The following is a 19,068-nucleotide window of genomic DNA, read 5'->3' as shown; positions in this document are numbered from 1 at the left end:
TCATATTCAAGAAACCTAAGGCTGTAATTGCTGCCAATGGTGCATCAACAAAGTATTGAGCAAAGGGTGTGAATACTTATGTACACGCAATTTATTTTTTTATTTTGAATAAATTTGCAAAAAATTCAAAAAACGTTTTTTCATGTTGTCATTATTGTTGGGAAAGTGTAAGTACACGGACCCACAACAGGGGGCGCAAATGAACGGACAATAGAATAGGTCAAATAACAACACTTTACTGTTGCGAACGTGCACAACAAACACAACAGATTCCACAATAGATCAAAGGTCAAATTACAAGGTGTCGTGTGGGCAGGCTCGAAGATAGGAGACGCCTGTCCAAAGCAGAACCGGAACCACACGATTTCCTCCGCCACCAGACCCCGGGAATACTGGAGCCGCCAAGTCCCGAACTCCCAGGTGGCCACTGCCTCCGCGTGTCGGACCTGGTACTGCTGGCGAGGAACAAAAACACAATTAAACGTGGGTGCGTCTGCACCCAGCAATCTGCACGGCAGGGAAGCTACCTCCACCTCTCGTTGGAGAAAAAGTCTGTTATCACTCACAAAAATCACAACAAAAAGGCTTTCTATCAAGCAGTCAGGCTGAGGATATTACCTTTCAGGTAGAACGATATCTCGGCAAAGAGGTGGAGATGACGTCTTGCTGATATACCGATGCAGATCAGATGAGTGGTGACAGCTGTCACAGGTGATGAGTGTCAGCTGTCACCCCGGCTGCTCCTGTGAGGCGGCAGCGCCCTCTGGTGCCTGGAGCCCGCACTCCAGGCAGGGTGCCCTCTGGTGGTGGTGGGCCAGCAGTACCTCCTCTTCAGCAGCCCACACAACAATTATGGGGTGTTGTGAGCAGAATTTTGAGAGGGGAAAATTAATTTACTCCATTTTGGAATAAGGCTGTAACTTAACAAAATATGGAAAAGTTAAGTGCTATGAATACTTTCCAGATGCGCCGTATATAGTGGTTATCCAGTAACTGTCCCACAGAACCAGCTCCCTGCACACACTCCACAGAGTCACAGCATGAAAATTGATAAGCAATGTATATCTAAACCAGTCTGAACCGATTTGGTTGGAGATAATGTGAAGGTGTGCAGCAGCAGACACACTGCACATTATGTCGTCTTGAGCAACTCCATGTAGACTTTGGATGGTGGCCCATTCTCGTTTAGCCGCAGCGATGGAGGATGACAGAGAGTGAAAGGGGAGGAGATGTAGTGAGATGTCAGTGCATTTACTTACTGACTCATAGGGTCTGCCTGGACCTCAGTGTTCTCTACAACCACACAAACACATACACGACAAGGACTGATGTTCACACTGCTCACGCTGCACGTGCATGCACTGAACAAATCAAAAGTCCCACGAGCATGGTGCGAGAGTCAAGTGCAGGATTTCCAAGACACTGCAGTGAGGCCAACAATAACATCTTTGTGTGCAATTCTGCACCCTGGCTCACCTTGCAGTGTCAACTTTAAAATTTAATATTCATTATGGGTGCACATTTGTGCATGTGTGTATGTGTGCATGCCGTGTGTGCTCTCTGCTTATGGCAGCTTCACTCCCAAAACCAAATATCACAGAGATTTAAGCGCAGAGAGTGAGTTTCCTCCCTGCTGACTCACTGAGAAGTTCACTAAAAAGCACAAGATTTAACAAAGTCTCAACTTTCCAAAAGCATGCTGCCATTTTCCATCTTTTGTCCCAGTGGCAACACATCCGCCTTGCAGAGTTCAGCTTTAAAGATAAGCTGTAGGGCAAATCTATGAGGGGAAAACATGACAGGAAAAGCAGACGTGGGTGAAGAATAAGAAGAAGAGGAATGAGGAGGAGATGATTTTTTTTTTTTTAAGTGACTGCAGGCACCTGCACCACATGCTGCACTCAGGTTTGTTTTGCTCTCTCTGGCCCACCCTGTTGGCCGGATCACGTCAGTGGTGTAAAGATATTTGTGACATGCTGCTTGTGTTGTCTGGTTTGTTTACTCCTCCTGGTGGCCACTCTCTGTATAGCAGCACATGTTGACCCCTGAAGGCCAGAGGTCGACAAAGTGAACTCCTAAAGCTGACAAAACTTAAACTTTGCCCTGTCTAACTGGGTTCACATGTCAGAGATCATTTATGAGCACCCGCTGCCCGGATAACAACAGTAATACTTTAAATTTAATATTTAGTGGATGGCAGATATTGTTCTATGTGAAGATTTATAAAACAAAAGCCAGAACAAAAAAGATAAATAAATAAATAAAAGTCTTGGCAAAGGTCTTTAGAAGACAACAGCCTAATAAACAAATACTCACTGCAATTTATTGGGGAATACGTGTATATCAGCAATATAAATAACTGCCTATTAATAACTGTCCTCAGAAAGTTAACATATAAAAATGTGACAGTAACTCAGTTAGCATGAGGAATAACTATTAAAACTATACAAAAGGCCATGAAAAATATGGATTTTGTGTTTGGATAAAACTTTTCCTGCAAATTTCTTATTGAAAAATAATTCTGAGCAGAGATAAATGCTTGTTCACTGACTTGAAGCTGACAGCATGTTTTTTATTCAACTATACAAAAGACCATGAAAAATATGGATTTTGTGTTTGGATAAAACTTTTCCTGCAAATTTCTTATTGAAAAAGAATTTTGAGCAGAGATAAATGCTTGTTCACTGACTTGAAGTTGACAGCATTTTTTTTTAATTCATTTATTAGTTTTAATGTTTGTTTTCTCCCTGTTAATTTAGATTTAGATTGGTGGATTATTTTGCCTGTCACCTTGATAAGACAAGACACGACACAACATGACACGAAAAGACAAGATACGATAAGACAAGATAAGATACGATATTTCTTTATTAGTTTTGCATGAGAAACTTTGCATCCACATGCCGATAACTGCTGGTAGTCTCATCCACGTAAAATCCTTAGAAGATTGCCTTGCATCAGTGAAAAGCTGGATGTCTTTTAGACTACTGCAATGTTCTATTTTCTGGTTTACCGCAGTCCAGCATTAGGGGTCTCCAATTGGTTCAAAATGCTGCTGCCCAACTTTTGACATGAAGCAGAAAGTTTGACCACATTACATCCATTTTAACATCTCTTCACTGGCTTCCTGTCCCAGTGAGATCAGATTTTAAGGTTCTGCTACTAGCCTATAAAATTGTTCTCGGACTGGCACCTCCCTACCTAGCTGATCTAATTAAACCCTACGTACCAGCCCAGGCTTTGCGTTCTCAGGGTGCAGGACTACTTTGTACACCTAGGGTGAATAAAAAGTATGCGGGTCATAGAGCTTTCTCTTATCGTGCCCCTGTTCTGTGTAATGATCTCCCTGCGTCAATAAAAGTCCGATTCTGTAGAGACTTTCAAGTCCAGACTTAAAACACACTTATTTTCCCTTTCGTATGGCTAGCATACTGGCATAGTATAGTACTATGCTTTTTACTCTTTTGAATTCATTTTATTAGGAAACAGAGCGGGCCGCAGCCTCAACTTTATCTAAATTCTGGGTCTTTTAGTGAAGCTTAGGGTTCGTGGCCGGCGATCACCTTGGTATTTCTTTTGTTTTTCTTGTTGGTTAATGCTGACAGATTACACTGTATTTGTTGTCTTTCTGATGCCTGATTCTGTTTTTTTTCTTTTCTCTCTGTTTGAGGTGCAGCTCCATCCAGAGATGGGTGTGGCATCTGTTCCGGAAACCCTCCTGTCCTGTGCACCGACATTTCCTGTGTGTTTGTTTTGTAAATTGTTTTGTAAATTGTGTCTGTAGCATGGCCCAAGCAGAGGGTCACCCCTTTGAATCTGGTCTGCTTGAGGTTTCTTCCTCAGAGGGAGTTTTTCCTTACCACTGTTGCTCTGGGGGTTACTAAGGTTAGACCTTTCTTGTGTGAAGCGCCTTGAGGCAACTTTGTTGTGATTTGGCGCTATATAAATGAAAATAAATTGAAAATTGAAATTGGAAACAAGGTGATAGAAGCATTCCTCAGAGATTTTACATCACCACACAGTTGTTACATGACCATCAGCCTGAATTATTGATCCAAGACATGTTTCATGTTGATTACACCAGATTCTGACACATCATTTTTCCAGTATTCCACTGGACACATTTGGTGAGCCCATGCCCACTGTAGCCTCAGCTTCCTCTTCTTAGCTAACAGGAGTGGCACCTGGTGTAGTTTTCTGCCGTGGTTTGTTTTCAGTGATACTCTTCTGTAGACCTTGGTGATAAGCAGAGGTTAGTTACCTTTGCCTTTCATTCAGCTCAAACCAGCCTGGCTAAATTTCTCTGACGTCTGCCATCAACACAGATGACGGGGGGCAGGTAATTCAGTGGCACTTCATCCACATTGCCTTGGTCCACCCATAAATGAGTACTAGCATGGGGAATAACCCACAGTGTACTGGAGACCTGTCCAGGAGGAACTGGGCAGCATAGTCTCGTTTGACGGTGGGAGATAAAGGGGTTAAATGAAAGAGCACATGATGCAATAACCCTACTTCCGGGGACAGCTCCATTATCATTATTCACATTAAATCTCATTAAAACGTACCGACACAACCTTTCCCATTTGCCTTGTCTTCCCTTCTCCACTGGGAACTGAAAAAACTGCAGTACACCATTTTTCTGTGTGAAGTGATGCTGTGTTTGTGTTGCGCAATGGCAGGCTGTCCCCAGGAAGTGGTCAAATCTCGCAATAACACACGAGGGTTCAAGTCTCACAAGGGTAACCAATTGTAGACTCTCCTCTATTTCACACAATGAAATATTTTGATGCTCAGGTTAAATATCAGCAGATCCTCTTGAGGATTCTGTGTGAGTCATTCAAGTCCAGATTAAAAACTCATGTTTTTCCTTTCATGTGGTTAGTGTTGAATCATTGTTCCTCTCCTCTTCAATTGTTTTATTAAAAATGGAGCAGGTCTCAGTCTCATTATATCAAAAATTTAGTGCTTGTTATTGAAGCAAAGGATTAGCTGCCAGCGACCACATTACAACTCTCTCTGCTGCTCTGTTGATTTATTGCTAGTGAAGCGAATGCCCTAGGTGCTGAAAGTTCAGCCAGATTGATTCTGCTGTTTTTCCTCTCTGACTGTCTGGTTGAGGTGTGACCTGCACCATATGATGGATGGTTGATTCAACCCACTGCGTTCCACAACAACAACCAGATTTGGCACTTCCAGTGGCAAGGATAGATATGGGACTGACCTTGGAGTTGCACCATTATGCACTTTTTTGTAACTGCTTGCAACTTTGTAACGGTTAGAGTGGCCTAAGCAGTGGGTCAGTCCTCTGAGTCTGGTCTGCTTGAGGTTTCATCTTCAAAAACACAAGAGGGTGTTCTTCCTTATCACTGTCACCTGTGTGCTTGCTCAGGGAGGTGGGTAAGGTTAGACTTTACCCGTGTGAAGTGCCTTGGGGCTGTTTTGTTGTGATTTGGTTGTATATAAATAAAATGAATAGGGCAGTGCAGTCTCATTTGAACCCCTACGTGATATCATGGGATTTGGCCACTTCTGGGGACAGCCGACACGAACACGGCAGAGAATCCTCAGGCGGAGTGTGGGAGTTTCAGCACAAACCATTCAGCCCAGCTCGGTAAACTTTAAAGCATACTCGCTGTCACCTAGCGGATATGCCGGTTTAAAAATGTTTCCACTGAAACCCCCATCCTCCAAATGTTTGTGCTGACAATCCCACACTCCTCATAAACAGTATCAATTCTAACAAGAAAATGGTGTACTGTTTTTGTTTTCGGCTGCAATCACCGAGGCAGTTGTGAAAAGTGCAGTTTTTCGATTCCCAGTGGAGAGGGGAAGACGAGGCAAATGTGAGAGGTCGTGTTGGTAAGTGTTAGCCAACACAGCTAACCAGAGTAGCCATGCTCTCTCGCCTGCACAATTGCTTTGACACATTTGAGCTCCAGATCATAACGTCATATGTCCACTTTCCACCGCATCGTCATTTTTTCTTTGCATTTTTCACTGTTTTCTTGTAATTTGCTCAAAATCTCAGAAAGTGTCGTGTTTCTGTCTGCGGAAGTAGATAAATTATGTCATACGCGTCATATTTAGCCCCGCCCTCAAACGAGACTGCGCTGCCCAATTTGAGAATGCCTTGACTTTCTGCCACAATAACTGATTAGATATTTGCTTTAATGAGTAGCTGAATGAGTGTACCTAATGAAATAGCCAATGACGGTTCATAAAAGATGTCTTAAAACATTACAGTCAGAAATGCAACATAGACACTAAGTTGAAGCATCCTGAAAAAAACATTCATGTCTCTAAGAAATGGTCTGTTTTTGTGTCTGTTGCACAAACTAACCCTCAGAGGGCATGTCACATAGAACAAGTTGGGGTCAGGTTCAAATATGGATTTCTGTAACATAGCAAGTCCTGTTGGCTGCTCCTTTGTTTTGGGGTTGTCATTTCACAGAAATATCTGAATTTTGCTTCAAGCAGGGTAGTTTTTAGGTGCAGTCACAGAACTGTGCCTTTGAAGGTGTATAATACCAGTGTAACTGTTGAACTTTGAAACACAAAGATTTTGAAAATTATATTCCCTTTCAAGGAATGTTTAAACTATTATGAGCTCAAGAACAGATTTAAAATTTATAAATTTATAAATCAAGAACAAACAAGCTCACAACATGAGACAGTGTAATAAGTATTTTATTGCATTTTATAATGCCATTGTCAATAATTAGTACAGATTACATGCAACTAGACCTACTGTACAGTTTTTTTTATTGTCTGCGTGGACAGACACAAGATTTAGGTTACAAATACACAGATATATGTGTGTGTTTTATACAGCATGAAGGAAAGGGCAGTGACTGGCATTACATGGCTACCTGGGGAGGAGGGGCAGAGGGCGGGGCTTCGCTGTCCATCTAAAGCCGCCGCCTGGTCCCTGTCCCTCTGTCTCAGGTTACAAATTCAAATAAAACAGAACAAAACCAAAAGATAAAGAGAGGTAAACAGGTAAACTGAAATGAAGAAACAATTATGGAGTCACTGCTGAAAATGTACACACATTCCTAAGGTTTAACCAGAGGAGAGCTGAAGTGGTCGATCTGTCGGATTCTGGCTGTCTACGTGATAATACCGTCAGGCACTGCTCCACTTTGAGACTACCTCCCCGCCTTCACATGACACCTCAGAACTGTCCAACCACCAATCAGGATTTTGGGGGCCCTGTGTCCACTGAGTCAAACACCAGATATGAGGACATAATCTGCTTGAGATCAAACAGCTAAAGGTGATCAGTGAAGTCGATAAAGAGTTTTGGAGTTAGCTTGCTTTTTGTTTGGTTATGATTGTGGCATGGTTTGGTTACAATTTGGTTAAAGTTCAGAGGGCTTGGGCTAAGCAATGGCTGCTTGCAACGCCTTTGGTAGTCAGTGGATGAGCTGTATCTCAGAGACACATTCCACATTTTGGTGCAAGACAAGGATGATCAAAAATGCATCCATGATGATCTGTGATGTTCCTCTGTGGGACTGGGAGACGGGGTTTGTGACTGGTCACTAAATGTCAGGTGTGTGACTCAGTAACAGGCCCTACAGTGCCCGTGGGTGATTGACAGCTTGGCAGGTTGGAGTTCAGCACAGGATGACAGGGTTAGGGGTCACAGAGGGCTAGAACACAGATTGGCACCTGAAAGGACCAACTACTAATACCTTTCTAGAGTGTTTTTTAAAGCAAGAGATGGGCTACATATTCTTATTCCTCATTTTCTTTTTTGGATATTTTGGTCCTGTCTTTGAGAAAAGTCCTTCTGAGGTATCAATACATAATGAAATAACATTTTAGTTTGTTTTCTTCTTTCCTTAAAAATGCATAAATGCAGTACAGAGACAAATAGGTATCAAAATAGACCTAGCTAAGATAAATATACAAACAGGTGTTACCTAAACCACAGATCTAACGTATATCTTTTAGATTTTTTTGAAATAATACACTTAAAAAAAAATCAGCGTCCCAGACGTTTTGTGACGAAAACTAGAAAGAAATTGGAAACCAATAAACAAAATGGTTAAACCAAGATACCTGCAGTACTTAATATGATAAATACATATATTTCAGCATTAGCAGTACAGTATAGGAATCAGAGCAGAAAGCTTTACAATAGCTAAACAGGTGTGGAAAAAAGTGGGGGAAAAAAATGAAAAACAATGCCCTGGGTGATAAGTCTAGCATTAATATACAAGAATACATCATGTTATGGCAAGCTGGAGAAAGAACACACGTGTTACTCTGTGACCTGTGAACAATCTATGTCTTTATAAAACAGCTTTGTTTACAGATGTACCTTAAAGCACAAGTCAGAGATCAACTATGCAGCAGTTCCTCTTGGTTACGAGCAGTAGTGATGGACGGCCTGTTAGTAGAAGGGGCCGTCGCTCTGTGTGGGTCTTTGGATATCTGAGTTGTAAGCTGTGGCCCTGCTTCTACTATTCCACAAGGCCATTTACATAGCTCAGTGTTAACCGGGATCAGGACTTACACGGCTGATAGGAAACGTTTTTCTCGATGTGGTTTGAGGAGAGGTAGACTTATTTCATTCCAGGAAAAGTGAAACGCCTCTATGATTTTTGGCCTCGAGCAGGTGTGTTAGGGTATCCAGATCACCAAATATCTTCCTTTAAAAATTTTTTTTTAAATTTATTTATTTTTTGTCAGTCATACAGTAAGTGTAAGAAGAATTTTGGCATTGTTATTAGGGAATGGAAAAAAGTAAAAATGTTATGGAGAGGTCATTCTCCTGTTGGCTATGCTTTGAACCATTTTGAAAAGGAGGTAGTGTTATTTTTGGTTTATATCTCATTTCAAGGCTTCTGCCTGCCACTTTGTATTAGAAATGTCACAGGAAACACAGTAAAATGTTCCTGTCCTTAAATAAGAAAATCATCTGACGTGCAAGAGAGAGTTTGACAAAAATGTGAAAATATGAATCCAACTTTAATTACATGATGTCCCTTGTTTGTTTTCCTTTTCCAAGTGATATATAATCTGCATATACCTATATATAGACATATATCTAAATATATGTATATATGTGTGTGTGTGTGAGACCTGTTTCCATTTTGTTGTAATCATTCAATATTTGGAATAAGTCAGCCCCCTGTCTAAAAATGTTACTTCTTTTCATTTCCTCTACTTGCAAATACAACACACAGATCAAGAAGGCATGTTTGTGTTAAAGCGCCTTTTCTTGTTTTTTTCAAGTGACTTAAAATGTATTATGACAGCACCAGAAAAAGTAGAGAGCCAAAACCTTCCTTGTCATTCAGCCCCCCTCTCTCTCTCTCTCGCTCCGTTTTTTTCTGCTGGCGTCTCAGGTAGCAAAAGTACATTTTGTGTTGAAATGCCTGGTTTTAGGCCTGCTTATATTCGGGCCAGTCCTTAGGTTGTGTTTGGAACACAGTTTAGCCTGAGTGTGGGAGACACGGTTCCACCTCTAAGTGCTTTTTCTTTTTCTCGCTAACTCTCTTTTTGTTTTCAGGGGAACTGTGCGAGCTTTTTAAGTACTATTTTTTATTTATTTATTTACTTTTTTGGCCTCATACCTAAGGTGAGTCATTCAGAACCGCTTGTCACATAAAAGCTTTGCCGTCTCCAAATTTGAGTTTGCTTGACAAACTTTGGTTTTCGGAATGGTCAGCACTGTTACATATCATTCCAACACAATACATATATGAATACAATAATAAGAATTCAAACTCCTGGTTTGTTGTCTTTTGGCCATTTCTTTAAGAAAAGAAAAAAAAAACAATAAAGGGAAGGGGACAAAATAAAGTACAGGGTTTTTGGTTTTCTACATACTTCTTTGGTTACCTGTAACAAAAATAAAAATGGGAATAAGATAATAGATTAACATAAGTGTTAAATTTGGTATGGCACTGTTGAGAGAAATCATGCTTATGATCACAGAAAAAAAAAAAACCAATAAATCTCACATGCTTTTCATTGAACATAAACTCACACAGTGAATTGCAGATCGCTTTGACACAGTAACTATTACACCCATAGAGCTTTGAACCCACGCCGAGCAGAGTTGCCACTTTTGGTGTCCCACAGAAAGAATTCCTGCTTTTTCTTCTTTAACAATTTGGACACAGTTCCAGGTGGAACTTATGTGGGATGAGGTATTCTCTGACTGCAGTAATAATAATATATATATTTTTAAAGCATTACTGGTATTTCTCAACTAAAAACACAACCAAAGTAAATGAAACGGAACTTTAAAAAAGTTAAATAATCTTGTCTGGATACCGGCAAATCTAAGTGCTATTTCCAATTTCTTCTTGTTTTTTTTTTTTGCCTGCTACACTTGGGAGAAAAAGGGTAAGGAATGGGAGTCGGGATGGTTACACTTCGGGACAATACTGCGCTTTCTTTTTGCCAATACTCATTTGGAATGGTGTGAACAAACAGAGTAAAATCAAATTACAATACAAAACAATACAGCATTCTTAGAAAAGGTACTTTGAAACTGAACGCCACCATAGAAATATTGATCATCAAAAATGAACAAAGATAATAACAAATTAAAAAAAAAGAAATGACAAAGCTACCACACTTTTTTCTTGTGATATATTTCATAATAATCAACAGTTTTCTTTTTAATTTTTTAAAATCACAATATTTCTCTTGGTGCTCCCTCCCTCATTTTTCTCTATGGTTCTTCTCTTTCCTTAACGTTTTCCGAGCTTGTCGCTCCATCCGCAGGTGGAACAGAGAAGAGCAGCACCGAAATGGTCCTGCAGTCTTGTTGTCTTCGGAGGTGGGAAGAAACAGACTCCTGTTTTTTCTTTCTTTGTCGCAAAAAGTTTTAAAGATGTCCAACACTAAGTGTCTTGTGGTGGTGGTGGTGGGCTGCAGAAGTATGGGCAGGGCCACGTCCGCTCTGCAGGGGGGGGGGGGCGCACTGCTGGAGGTGAAAGCACTCTTCCTTCGTTCCTTCCTCCATCTTTAGTTCCACAGCAAAGCGAAGAAGTTTCTTTCCAAATGAAAGAAAATGAAAAAAGCAAGTGACTGACTTAAAGGGTGGAGTCCTGACGACTGCTCCAAATCTATATACACGGACTGTGCGTTTCGTGCACCTGTGTGGCTGCAGAGTGTCGGGTGAGGAAGGGGAGGGGACAGTGTCTAAGCCTCGACGGGCTGTTTCTAGCACGGCTTAGGAGGACGACATGTGTGTGTGCACATATCTGTTTGTGTGTATATGTGTGTAGGTGCATGCGTGCACGTATGCAATGAGTGGTATTACACCTTTGAGCCACATGTTTGAAATGAAACACATGGGAGTAAAGCAGTGCTCCACAGTCTCAATTTTGCATCTGGAAAAAAGAAAAAAAAAGAAAGAAAAAAGAAAAAAAAAGGAGGTCATATAACCCTGTTTGGAATTTGTCTATGCCGTCCTTGGTTTGTTGCATTTTTGTAAAAACTATAAAAAAAGAAAAGAAAAAACAAACATTCTCTTTTCCTCGTCTCTTTCTTTTTGCTTTTGCAGCTATCTTTTCCTCTTCGCGCTGACGACAGGGCTTGGGATTGATTTTTGCTAAGTCCCGCCCCTCTGACCCAACCTGGGTGTGTCCTACTCCAGCTCCTCTGTGGGAAGCTCCTCCTCCAGGTCACGTTCGTCGCTCGGTAACGGCAGGCTGTGTGTGACACCGGTCAGGAGGGATATGGGCAGGCTCTCCTCCTCCACCTCAGTGGGCTCCTCCTTCACGTGCACCGGGTGGCTGCTGCAGACAGCAGACTGTCGTTAGTCACACCTACTCATCTCTACACCGCAATATTCGCATCAAACTATCGATTTTCCTAACTTGATTATCTGGATCCATCTGAAGTCAGATAATTCACAGGAAATTATACAAGATTTTTTGTGCTGCATTTTAATTGCGATTGCTTCATTATTTGCTAAAGTTTTAAAGATTCATCTACTACTCCACTACAGTGATACTCACTGGCATATGGTGTATAAAAATCTGTGCAACAGCTGTATGTAAGTAATGGTAATAATGTAGGATTGCAGAAATCATGAAATGGTAATAATCGGCTGCACTTACTGAAAGTCGTTACCTTTATAGCAGTGGATTATCCGAGTAAATGCATCATTTATTCTGCAAAAAGCCATTACTGAGGGTTTAAATATGTCTTTGCAATTAACGTAACAGCCAATGAAATAGTTTTCAGTTTTAATGGTGTTATATTGTGCAAAATCAGTTTTTCCTCTGCATTTTACAGTTAAATATGAACAAAATCATGAAATTCCCACAATTAATATTACTGTGCATGTAGAAACTATAAGCAAAAATTCTCTTCCATGATGTCCTGCAAAGTATTAAGCATCTTAAAATGGTGATAACAATATAGTTTTTTACATTTATGTATGTATTAGTGGATAAAAAGAAAATCTGAATTGCGCAAACATTCCTTTTCCAATAAAAATTACGTGATTTTTTTTCCCGTTTTGTTGTGAAATTTAACTATTATAAAAATAAAAGTAACACCAACAAAAAAGTGGAGGTATACTGCCTGGTACAGAGCATCACAAATTTAATGACAATTACTTAAACAAATACTATGATTGGAGACATCTGGTTAAATACAGCCCAGTATTCTTTCAAATTGCTCACTGCTAATAACAGTTTAAATTGCTCCTCCTCCACAAAAAAGATTCATGTGTTTTGTACATTTTCTTTTTCTTAAATAAATATTAGTCAGTTAACAGGTTTTCATCATTTGCTGAAGTTTTAGCCAGGGTACATGCGCTGAAAACGTTTGCATACAGCTCACGGAAAAGAAAACTAAACAACAAAAACAAAACCTTTAATATAACTGGATGATTTCATCCAGTCGTTGAAACATTTGCATTTTTGGAAAAAACTTTGTAATTATTCTCATGTGTACATTAAATATTTCAGTTCTAGGACTTACACATATCATTATGGTAGTGACACTGTCCACTGAATCCTGTCCTAAAATTATTATGGGTACTCCTGATTTTTATCCTGCATGCTGGCTGTGCAAGGTATTGTAATCAGTCTTGTGTGTGTGTGTGTGTGTGTGTGAACAAAATAGCTTTTGTATCAAGAGTGTATTTAAACAAAATGAATAACAAAAAATGAAAACAAACCAAAAAAAAAAACAAACAAAACAAAACACAACTTTCACAGGAAGAAACAAACAAAAAAAATTCTTACAAAAGAAAGAAAGACAGAAAGATAAAAGATTAAATTTCAGCTACAGTTTCTAGAAGGGACATGTGAGACTGGAGGCTAGATTTGATGTGTTTTCTTCTATTTTAAAATGTCTACTATAAAGCTCTGACTGGTGATACAACAGACAAACACTACACTATGCTCTGACCAAGTACGAAGCCACTGCTGTAAAACTGACATTTAAAAGCTGGACCAAAGTTTGGATGTGATCGCCAGAACAAAGGCGAGGCATTTTTTAAAATGTTAGTTTTAGATTAATGGCCTCCTCCGTGGTGGACAGATTTTTGGGTCTTGTGATGGAGTACTCATTTAAAGGTAGATTTCTTCCTGATGCATCCAACTTCATCAATTTCTTAGGCTGGAGGACCTTTTGAACATAGGTTTGTTCATTTTCGGGGGTTAATTTGACCCTCATTCCTCAATGATGTGAAGTTTGTTTGGTCAGAAGCTTCATATATTTTTTTTTTTATTATAGTCTGTGCAGTTTTTTTGTGGTACCAGAAATCTGTTGATGTCTCCTCAGGAGTACACTTAAGGATAGCTAAAATTTTGCTCTGGAAGCCTCGGTTTAATTCTTTAGCTTTATTTTACTGCTCCTGAATTTAAGAAAGCACTGGTTCTATTTAAATACAGCAAGATATGCAGGATTAATCCTGAATTATCCCAATTAGTCATTCAGAAGCTTTTAAAAGTAATTCCACCAATTTCTGTTTTCATCATGCTATTTTGTTTGTAAAGAAAACTGGCTGTAAAAGTAATGATTTACAGCATATTAATCAAAGTGTCTCAATATTATGAAAGTATAATGCCAAATTTATGCTAGTTTTTGTCTGATACTTTTTTCTTTGATAATACTGGTCTGCATATTTTAGATGTTGTCTGCTTTAGATATAAAATGTGCTAATTATTATGGATTTTGGTGAGCTGAATTCAAATATGACAATAAAAATAGGTAATTGGCTACTTTTTCCAAGATATTTAAGTTTTTACATTTGATGTCTACATAATTATATTGTGTTGATATTAGAGGTTTCATGATAAATAATAAACATGGACATTTTCATGTTTCTCGAATTGTTTTGATAACATTTCACCTATTTTCATTCTGTAACACTTTAAAAATAAAAAAAAGGGTAACCCATAGTAGCATAGTAATAACATATTTTAAAAACTAGAGCCAAACATTAGTAAATTTTGACTATTTTTATTTTTTGGCTGTTGACCAGTGAAACTTAACTATTTATTGATTTCCAAAATTGATTAATTTGCATTTGTTTCTAAACATATTTTAAAACCTGTCTTTAAAACTTAAATCACGTTGAACAGGAGTACTGTTCGAAGTTCTACATCAGTAAAATAAAGTAGATTGAATTCTCTGGTGTGTCTTGTTCTACACATGCTGTATATTAATGACAGCATCTCCTTCATCACTTGAATGCAGAAATAGTAAGACCCTTCGGCTGCTCTCTTGGTTTAACTTGGGGTCGCCACAGCAGATCAACGGTGGATCTCCATGTTGATCTGGCGCACGTTTTACACCGGATGTCCTTCCTAACGCAACTCCACTTTACATGAAGAGACGTGGCAGTGTTGAGGTTTGAACTGGCAACCTTCTGCAATGAACCCAAGCGCACTAACCACTTGGCCAAAACACTTGAATGCAGAGATTTATAATCTAATCAATACATTATATAATACTGTGGTGTTGGTATAATGTAGTCACACTATGATGACAGCAGATGTGATGGGATACAGTTACAGCCTATTCACTCATCTTCACAAGGACGTGCACACATCTTTGAGAGTGTGCTTATGTGCATGTGTACCTGTATTGTTGGGGGCTGAGCGTGGGGCTGCAGCTGCCGTTGCTGTTGACCTGCTCCACGGTGGAACTGACATCATCGTGGCCCACATGTAGCATGTTGAGGCTGGCCGCAGAGGGAGGGGTCACCAGGGGAGGGCTGTTCAGGAGGGACAGACTGCTCTCTGCCAGTGCCGCCTACACACACACACACACACACACACACACACACACACACACACACACACACACACACACACACACACACACACACACACACATGTTCATTAGGAAGCTTCTTGCTGCCTTAATTTCACCCACACACAAGCTTGCACAGTAAGCAGCCGTCACTGTTCCTATAAATATGATGCATCAAATGAGAAGCACGTGGTGAGAGTTAATTGCACAACCTTCAAAAGTGGTGTAAGAAAATCTGAAATACCAAACACCACCTGAACAAAGGTATCTGCAGTCAAACAGACACGCTATCACTGCGGGATAGTGACACAAATTATATATTATTACTATATAAGAATTTAGATTTTGAGAATCATCACAGAGCATGTTTGGATCCCAGTAAGCATGAGAAACCACTAGGGGGCACTTATACACAGCTCTATTTCCATCATAGTGAATGTGCCAGCACCAACGTCTAAACAGGAACGCTCAGAGACCGAAGCACAAATCAGCTTAAACACAAACACATTGAAACATCAATGACTGCTGAACAGAAAACAAGCAAACCAACAGGGGCAGCTTGTGTCACGGCTGCGAGCGCTCAACTCAAGGTGTTTGTACACGAGACAGGTTGGACGCTGCTGAACCAACAGAGGCTCACCCCCACCTCTCCTCTCACAAAGGGGTGAGGAAAAAGTATAAAGAGGGGATTTCTGATTGGCTCAGAGACGGATTTTCTAGGACAGGCGATAATTTTATGCGGTAACCTTAATTGACAACTACTTGACGCTATAAATCATCTCAGTCACCCATTTGGGTGAGTGGAAGTGGGTATGTGTGCGAGTGTGTGTGTCTGTGTGCATAGTTGGGGTGGGACGTGTGTGAACGTGAGGTGGGAGGTGAGAGTGTGGGAGGAGGGTGTCGTTAGGGAATCTGCTAATTATAAAAGGGAATTGATATTAGTGCCCTTGATTGCGATTGGCTGCCGTGTGTGAGTGTGTTTGTGCATATGAGAGAGAGAAGCGAGAAGCCGCTTTCATATGTGCACTCTCGTCAGGGAATATTCCTGCTCTTGAGGGGATGGATGTGTCAGTGTAGGAGGGGGCCCTATCTTGACAATGGATGGTGGTGTACAGTCTATGGCATACAGAGTGAGTCCATTTGGGATGACTCCACCCACACATTACTATTTACACAGCATGAGATCTCAGCACATTCTGAGTTGTTGGGTGCAAAGAGGTGAAAGTCACTTAATTATTCATGGGCTTGTGGGCACAAAATAAAATCAACCAATCAGAGTGGCATCTAACACTTACTATAAGACACAAGTGTGTCAAGTGTTTGCATGTTGCAGTTAAGAGGGCGCACGGAGGACTGAGAGGTTTTCTGGTGAGGGCATGAATTTATGCACTCAACATACTCTTGCAGAATTAGCAAGCAAAAGAGACAATAATAGTGTCAGTCCATTTGGGGTGAGCCAAAAGGCAAGGCTTTCAATTTATCAGTTGATTTATGCTTCTATCCTCACCCGTGGTCATGAATAGTGGCCAATGCTTGAAAGAAAAAAGGCCTGAGGTACAAGCAGCAGAAATGAGGGTCCTCTATAGGGTATCTGACCTTACACTCAGGGTAAAAAGCTTGAATATCCAGGAAGGACTTGGAGTCGACCCACAAATCTTTTGTATCTAAATGAGCCAACTGACGTGGTTTGGACATCTGATGAAGATGCCCCATAGTCATCTCCCTAGAGAGGTCTTCCAGGCACATCCATCTGAGAGGAGGCCCTGGTGAAGATTCAGGACATGCCAGAAGGATTATATTTCTCAGCTGCCTTGGAAACATCTCAGGATCCCCAGAAAGTGTTAGAGGACTTGGCCAAGGAAGGGGAAGTGTGGGATGAGTTGTTGGTCTGCTGCCACTGTGACCCAGACACTGATAAGCAGCAGATAATCAATAAAAAAATGAAGAGATATAATGTGAAAAGATGCTATGATGGTTGGATTAAAATGTACCAGACAACTGTGTCCTTTAACAACATTTACATCTGCTATGTGTGAAGTGTATTCACTGACCATGTGCATGTCTGTGCATGTAAGGTGCTCTTTCAACCTTTGAAATTCAGCTCAGCAGCTCAGGTTAGTGAGTGTTCAGTCTGTCTTTAACAGGATACTTTTTGCCATGCAAGCTCTACAATTGCACTTTGGTATATTTAGTGAACTTTCTTTTTCTTTTAAAGTGTGTGTGATGAGTGTTTGTAAAGTTTTTTTACCTCCACCAACAAATTTGGAGGAGGTTATGTTTTCGCCCGTTTGTCTGTTTGTTTGTGAACAGCCTGAAGCCCACAATTTTTCATATATCATTATGACATTTTTACCGAAGGTTCATATCCTGATAGGCAAGAACTGATTCAATTTTCAAAATCATAGGTCAAAGGGCAAAGTCAGGAAATTTCTTTGAAAAGTGGAAAAAAATCCCTATTTTTAACATTGAACAAATATTAAACAATTCATAACTCTGTCAAAAAAGATAATTTTCTTTCATATTTGAGAGTGTTCTCTAGGATGGTATCCGTTATCGACTGACAAAGTTTGATCCAGATCGGATCCAGATTACAGATTTTGTGGCCATTTAAATTTAAAATTGAAAACCCAATTTAAAGTACACTCAACAAAAATATAAATGCAACACTTTTGGTTTTGCTCCCATTTTGTATGAGATGAACTCAAAGATCTAAAACTTTTTCCACATACACAATATCACCATTTCCCTCAAATATTGTTCACAAACCAGTCTAAATCTGTGATAGTGAGCACTTCTCCTTTGCTGAGATAATCCATCCCACCTCACAGGTGTGCCATATCAAGATGCTGATTAGACACCATGATTAGTGCACAGGTGTGCCTTAGACTGCCCACAATAAAAGGCCACTCTGAAAGGTGCAGTTTTATCACACAGCACAATGCCACAGATGTCGCAAGATTTGAGGGAGCGTGCAATTGGCATGCTGACAGCAGGAATGTCAACCAGAGCTGTTGCTTGTGTATTGAATGTTCATTTCTCTACCATAAGCCGTCTCCAAAGGCGTTTCAGAGAATTTGGCAGTACATCCAACCAGCCTCACAACCACAGACCACGTGTAACCACACCAGCCCAGGACCTCCACATCCAGCATGTTCACCTCCAAGATCGTCTGAGACCAGTCACTTGGACAGCTGCTGAAACAATCGGTTTGCATAACCAAAGAATTTCTGCACAAACTGTCAGAAACCGTCTCAGGGAAGCTCATCTGCATGCTCGTCATCCTCATCGGGGTCTCGACCTGACGCCAGTTCGTTGTCGTAACCGACTTGAGTGGGCAAATGCTCACATTCGCTGGCGTTTGGCACGTTGGAGAGGTGTTCTCTTCACGGATGAATCCCGGTTCACACTGTCCAGGGCAGATGGCAGGCAGCGTGTGTGGCGTCGTGTGGGTGAGCGGTTTTCTGATGTCAATGTTGTGGATCGAGTGGCCCATGGTGGCGGTGGGGTTATGGTATGGGCAGGCGTCTGTTATGGACGAAGAACACAGGTGCATTTTATTGATGGCATTTTGAATGCACAGAGATACCGTGACGAGATCCTGAGGCCCGTTGTTGTGCCATACATCCAAGAACATCACCTCATGTTGCAGCAGGATAATGCACGGCCCCATGTTGCAAGGATCTGTACACAATTCTTGGAAGCTGAAAATGTCCCAGTTCTTGCATGGCCGGCATACTCACCGGACATGTCACCCATTGAGCATGTTTGGGATGCTCTGGACCGGCGTATACGACAGCGTGTACCAGTTCCTGCCAATAT

At 40.7% G+C, this 19,068-nt stretch overlaps 1 protein-coding gene across 4 annotated transcripts in view; it reads right to left on the bottom strand.

Moving 5' to 3' along the window:
- Window positions 1-6,672: 6,672 nt before the first annotated feature.
- Window positions 6,673-19,068, bottom strand: part of foxp4 (forkhead box P4) — a 271,351-nt gene continuing 258,955 nt past the window's right edge. For 2 of the 4 annotated variants that reach the window (XM_034166924.1, XM_034166926.1), the window contains exons 17-18: window positions 15,077-15,249; window positions 6,673-11,768 (exon numbers count right to left, since the gene is read on the bottom strand). In XM_034166924.1, coding sequence (XP_034022815.1) covers window positions 11,621-11,768; window positions 15,077-15,249 — 321 coding nt within the window. In that variant the 3' untranslated portion in view covers window positions 6,673-11,620. Of the gene's footprint in view, window positions 11,772-15,076; window positions 15,250-19,068 lie in introns of all 4 variants that reach the window. The other 2 variants (XM_034166923.1, XM_034166925.1) reach the window with 1 other exon arrangement.

The sequence above is a fragment of the Thalassophryne amazonica genome, chromosome 3 (genome assembly GCF_902500255.1).
Source record: "Thalassophryne amazonica chromosome 3, fThaAma1.1, whole genome shotgun sequence".
Taxonomy (NCBI): Eukaryota; Metazoa; Chordata; class Actinopteri; order Batrachoidiformes; family Batrachoididae; genus Thalassophryne; species Thalassophryne amazonica.
Note: the sequence above shows the minus strand (reverse complement) of the source record. Positions and strands in the feature narration are given on the sequence as shown.